This window comes from Eurytemora carolleeae, unplaced genomic scaffold, assembly GCF_000591075.1.
Source record: "Eurytemora carolleeae unplaced genomic scaffold, Eaff_2.0 scaffold1173, whole genome shotgun sequence".
NCBI lineage: Eukaryota > Metazoa > Arthropoda > Copepoda > Calanoida > Temoridae > Eurytemora > Eurytemora carolleeae.
Window position 1 is genome coordinate 12892 of NW_019397059.1, and position 6646 is coordinate 19537.

Below are 6646 nucleotides of genomic sequence, written 5' to 3' on the forward strand. Positions count from 1 at the left end.
CCCCCTGGAGGGGGAGGGGGGTGTAATTCTTAAAATTATACACTCCTGTTCTATTTAGATACTGGACAAGTACAAGAGAGCTCCAGATATAATCGTAAACTCAGCAGGAATTACAAAGGATGGATTTCTACTACGGATGAAAGAACAAGACTTTGACCAGGTTAAAAAAGTGTTAATGTTCTGAGGTTGAATTTTAAGACCTCGTACCTCCTCCAGCTTTGATTCCCCTTCCTCTTCCCTTCCCCTTGTGTCTTTGATATTTTTTTAATTTTATACACTCCTAGATTTCAATCTTCTGTGCAATTTTCTTCATTAGGGATATGCACATTAGTAATATTATAATTCCGTTCGTTAAACTAATAGAAAAACGTTCAGCTCAGTTAAAGGCCGACAGTAAACATAATTTCAAGTGACCCACCATGAAAAGATGGCAATGCCAGATTTACAACAGTACCTTTAAAACCTTTATCTGATAAAGTTTGAATTAGATATAAATGTTTTTTTTCTTTCAACTGTTTATTTGCATTTGCGGTTTCTCTGCGAAAAGTGACTTGCGTATTTTATGTTTATAAGAAGCAATGGTGAGGCTCACTAAAAAAACACTATTCGAGCATAAAAAACGACAATATCTTCTACATTTGATCAGATTAAGGTTTCCAGGGTATAGTTGTGAATCGGGCATTTCCATCTTTGCATGGAGGGTCACTTGAAATCACGCTTACAGTCTCTTTAATGCGTTGAAAATGAACTGATCTGACGTTTGTTCTAATTCAGGGTTGAATATAATATTTTAGTTGATATGGAAGGGAAAAAATACCTAAATATTCATTTTACCCCAAATCAGCGAATAAAATAAATTCTGAAAGAAAAAATTATCCTCAAAGGGGGGGGGAAGAAAAATAACTTTTTAAGAAAATATACACCCCTGTTCTAATCTGAAAGGAACCCGTACCTGTAAGTGTGTATAGTGTATCGTATATAGCTCCGGGATTAAGCATTATTAAAACTTCGTATTTAATCTCTTTTAACTAAATGATTTTTAATAAAAGAAACCATATATTCAAAACTCAATGATAAACATTAATCAAATTATTATTAAAACCAAAACCAGGGGGGAAAAAACGTTTTTCCTCCAACAGAACCAGATAGAATGCGACATATTGGTACAACTTTGTGACCTTGTAACTTCTGTAGTTTTGATTTAACGCGAGAAAAGGAAACTTATTTGTGTACACAAAAAGGAATTTAAAACATTTTTGTTTTAAATAGCTCTTTAAAAAGATAAGTTGTGATTGAAAACATTTAAAATGTCAATCAAACATGAAATTTACCTCAGTTTGATGGGAAAGGGGGGAAACAACTAGTTTAAATTCTGGAGTTTTCATGCAGAGGTTCCTGTAAAAAACCTTTTACATTTTTTTATGCCAGACCCTTTATTCCTATTCCCAGATGCTAAGTCTCCAATTTGTCATTTTTATTGTTCCCTTTCACAGCAAACATTTTTTCTTTAAAAATTGGGAACATTTTCAATTTAAGAAATAGCAGATTTATCTATTTTCACAGAGTTTTTAAAATGCAGAAGTTTTAATAATGAACGTGATATGATACTTTAAACTCAAAAATTCATTTATTATCCGTAAAAATCATTTTTTTCGCCAATTAAGCAAACATTCCCAAACATCCTTAACATCTGGGGGGAAAAATGGTTTTAAAATGGGGAGGGGGGGTGAATCGAACAATAGAGGGTCTCTTGAGATTATGTTAACAGTCCCTTTACAGGTAATTGATGTGAACCTGAAGGGAACCTTCCTAGTTACTCAGACCGGAGCTGGACTTATGAAGGATCAGGGGATTCAAGGCTCTATAGTTAACATTGCCAGTATCGTTGGTAGGTTACACTACAGGGTTACCCACAAAACATGAGACTCTAAAGACGACCTGCTATTGAAGTATGACAGTTATCATTTTTTATACATATTATATATTTTTGATTTATGTAATGATTGGACAAAGAAAGTAACAAGTTAAAAAAGGTGCAAGAAATCATGAATATTTAGAAACATGCAGTGCAGATTCCGTACAGTCGTCTCTTAAGTCTCATCCTAGATGGCTAACCATGTATCATATTTGGTCATTGTTGTTTTTGTTTTTAAAAAGTCAAGGTTTCTTTTCTAACATTCAGAATTTTTAGGCTTTCAGAAGACTTAACAACAATCTGAAAGGTTTTACATATATCAAAATTGTATAATTGAAACATTATCTTTTTTAACACTACTGCTTACTTCGCGTCCAATTTCTATTTCAATTGTGAACGTTTTCTCTTTTTATACATTGTAAAAAAAATTCGTGGATTTTATAAAAACAAATTGGGGATTTTCAAAATTTAATGACAATCAAATTTTGTTGGAGGCTAATCTATACATAAATTTTTGTGGGACATCTAGGGACCCCAGGGAAGGTTTATGAATGATCAAAATTTCAAATATTTGTCTCCATCAAAATTCGATCTTCATTGAACTTTTAAAAATCCACGAATTTTTTTGTGAAAATCCGCGAATTATTTTTGTATTGTTTTACGATATACACAAAGAGAACATGTTTACAATTAATTTAGAAGATGAGGCTAGTTTTTTAAATTTTGATTCGTAGACCTTCCCTGAGGTCACTCGAGGTCCCCCACAAAAATGTGGGCCGTTTCGACTTTTATCACATACAAACAAACAGACAGACAGAGCAACGTAAATATATAATGCAAAATCTTGACTTTAAAAAAGATAAAATTTTAATTCATTCGTAAACATTTTTTGTTTTCATCTTCTATCTTTCAGAGTTAAAATATTGCAGAAAATTATCTTCATAAAATAACATTTTAATTTACGCAAGACTTGGTATTGTTTTTAAGCCTCCTGAAGGAAATAATTTCCTCGAATATTTAAAAAAACGGAAATTAACGATGTCAAACTCTATTTATAGGAGACTCCAAAAGTATCCAAGAATATGTTTACCATGTCTTCTAATAGTATAAATCAAACGTTTTTGCTTCTATTACTCTGGCAATAAGACCAATAAATAAAAGATAAATTATTTTTCAAAATAATTTTTTTTTGTTAAAAGGGATTATTTTGTACAAATGGGAAATAAAATTATTAAAATTTTAAAATTTTGACTTAAAATCTCAGATTCTAAAGATGCCTCTAAAAATGAATGGGACTGTGAGCGTAATTTCAAGTTATACTCCATGCAAAGATGACAATGCCCGATTTGCAACGAAATGGATATCAATGTTTTTGATTCCTTAAACTGAGCTGAAAACTTTAGAATGTTATATCCTTAATCCCCTTTCGGTTAATTAATCTGGAGATTGATAACAAGAGGAGAACAAGCATCATTTAATCTGGAGATTAAGAAAAATAGATAATCAAGTATTAATCTCAAAATCCACCATTCTAAAGTTTTCAGCTCTGTTTATTTTCATTTGGATACGGTTTCTCTGCGAAAGTGAATTGCGCATTTCTTGTTTATAAGAAACAATTGTGAAACTCACAGATATAAACGCTCTTGAGTCAGGAACACCATGTTACACAGTTTTGTTCAGATTAAGGTTTATAGGGTACCGTTGTAAATCGGACATTGTCATATTTGCATGGAGGGTCACTTGAAATTTCGCTTACAGTCCCTGTAAAATAACCTAGACATAAATATTTCCATCTCTCTTTGTTCTCCTCGAATCTATCATTTATAAAACCTTGTAGAAACCTTCCAAATCAAATCATATTTTTGTCATGAAGAACTTGGTTTTCCTCCACAATAAAATAAACGTATTTAATCAAAAATCACAAAATTATGATTATTCATTTTTCTCCAACCTTTCCAGCTTTTCCTTACTTCTATATTTTATGCATTCTATATTTCCTTCATTTCTTCATTGTAATTTTATTTAAACTTTCAGTGGAAACTTTAGAAAACATCTAATTGATTTAGCTTCGAAAATAAAAAGAAAAGGTTAATTTTCAAGTTCGGATCCTGTTTCCAAAACCTTTTTCATTCATTTTTTATTTTCAGGAAAAACAGGAAATATCGGCCAAGCTAACTATACTGCATCTAAGGTGAATGGGGCGGAAACGTCATGTGTGTGTGTCTGTACCAAAAGAGTGTGTGTAAGGAATACCGAACCGAAGGCATATACACTACATAAGAATCTCGGTATTTGTACAGTCTATTGTTTACTTAAAAATAAGTTTATTTACATTATTACCACTATAAGCCAAATTTTCATGCAAAGAATATCATTTTATTAAAGTTTGCTATAAACTACTCGTTATTCCAGCTTAATTATAATTGACAACATTGTTCTGCAATTTTCTTGACTGTAGTCATGTTGTGTGTCTGTACCAAAAGAGTGTGCATGTGTAATACCGAACTCGTCTGCAAAGCAGTGCGACTGGTTTTTTTTATGCCAGACCCTTTATTCCTATTCCCAGATGCTAAGTCTCCAATTTGTCATTTTTATTGTTCCCTTTCACAGCAAACATTTTTTCTTTTAAAATTGGGAACATTTTCAATTTAAGATATAGCAGATTTATCTATTTTCACAGAGTTTTTAAAATGCAGAAGTTTTAATAATGAAAAATAAGTTTTCTATTTTTATTTGTGGATTTTATCCTTATTCCTACTGACGTCTGGTTTACACAAAATGACTGATTGTGATAGAAATCTATAACATATGATACATGGTAGGAAAGCCCTTGGGTTTCACTTTAATAATTTGCAAAAAGTTTGCAAATTTGCAAAAATTTTAATATTTATTGCAAAATCAAACTTTTTAGCCAAAAATATGCAAAAACGAAAAATGCGCCAACTATGACAAATTATATATTGGTGAATATCCATTGACCCAGCAAATTCAAATCTGCAAAAATATTTGCAAAACTTTTAAACCTAAAGTTGTATTTAAGAAAAACAAAAATTCCGCTTTAATCTACGCAAAATTTCTTTGTAGAAATTGTGCAATCTGCTTCCCTGTGTTGTAGGGTTTCCAAAGAGCTATAAAATGTTGAAGTAGATCTAAATTGGGGTAAAGGAAAAATAAGGCATTTAGGCAGTATGCCTGACGACTCGGCAGTAGGCATTAAAGCCTATCTTTTAGCCTAATGTTAAAAAAGTCAAAAATTAATTTAGCAGCTTCTAAAAAAAGACACACCAATCCACACTACTGTAAATGAACCGTCAGGTTTCAAGTCAAAACACAAGTTTTTCTTTGGAATATATTTATATGCAGTCTCCTGAGTTATAATCTTAAGTTTCAGAAAATGCCACCAAGGGAATTTTGAGGAAATCCGTTTTTATTAAATTGTAGAAATCAAGTGCATTTTCAGTTTTTTAGACTATTTTTGAACCGTAAATAGGAGTTTTTTTAAGCAAAATCATTAAAAACCCTATAAAAAACTTTTTCATGCTGTATTTAAACAGTTAGGCAGTTGACTGAGGGCTTTGATTTTTTGCTACAATATGTTTTTTTGGCTGTTTAAGAAAAGTTACAAAATTTGGGAACCCTGCCAATCACATGGTTAATAACATATCTTTAAAAAAGACTTGGAACTTAACTTGATTTCTTAAAAATAGACATACTCAAAACCCCATAGAAGGGATTTTCGTTTTAAGCAGTGTGCTCAGTCAGATATAGCCTGACATTTTCTAAATTTAATTTTTGTTTACATTTTTATAGGCTGGAGTTATTGGGTTTACAAAGACTGCTGCTAAGGAACTGGGGAAATTTGGAATCAGGAACAATGCATATTTTATTCATATTTTTCTGAAATCTATGTGACTGAGATTTAAAAAATATCCCCAAAAATTGGAAACAGATAAAAATATGCGGAAATGGATCTAAAAAGGATTTCTAAAATTTGTATCCTAAAACCAGAAACGGATATAAGCGTCTTAATATGTAAGTTTTAGATCAATGCCTCAAAATTTGAGACACTGATTATTGTATATTGACTTGATTTTTTTACTTTTCATACTTTTTAAATCTTTTATTTGTTCTTTCATTCATTCTTTGTTATTTTTTTATATTGTAGGATTTAATCAGATTTTTTTTTCTTTTTTAATGAAAATTTAGTATATTAATTATGCACTTAATATAATTTTTACTGTAGGTTTGATTTTTTCATTTTATAGTTTTTCCTTGTATTCCATGTCTTATTATCTATTTTTTAAATAATGTTTTCCTTAAGATGCTAGATGTTTTTGTGCTGAAGGAGTTTTAAGGGAAAATAATACTAATGGATTAAAAATGGGACCCTCTCCTCCTTGGGGTTGATCCCAGGACCCCGAAAACCCCCAGTGGGAAACAGCATCATAACATTTATTTATTTTTTCACTGGTTCAGAAATCAGAATTCTGGTAATCTCTGATTCATTTTTAATTCCTTCTGATATTTCTGGTTTGTTGCAAGGAAGTTTAGCTATTATGTTTCTAAATTCAATATCTCAGCTGCTGAAACTGAACCCATAAACAATCATGAAATAATAACACCTTTTGAGGTCTAATTTTTACATTTCCTTCCCTGGAGCAATGAAATCAATCCCCCATCTCTCAGGGGTAATTTTTGAGAATATATACCCCTGGCGAGGGGGGGGGGGCC

The 6646-nt window shown here is 31.3% G+C and overlaps 1 protein-coding gene across 1 annotated transcript in view; it reads left to right on the forward strand.

Moving 5' to 3' along the window:
* Positions 1-6646, forward strand: part of LOC111711488 (estradiol 17-beta-dehydrogenase 8) — a gene marked incomplete in the record, with an annotated part of 11938 nt that overhangs the window by 3725 nt on the left and 1567 nt on the right. The window contains 4 exon segments of the mRNA XM_023485861.1: positions 59-160; positions 1780-1888; positions 4063-4106; positions 5726-5784. Of these exon segments, the coding sequence (XP_023341629.1) occupies positions 59-160; positions 1780-1888; positions 4063-4106; positions 5726-5784 (314 nt within the window).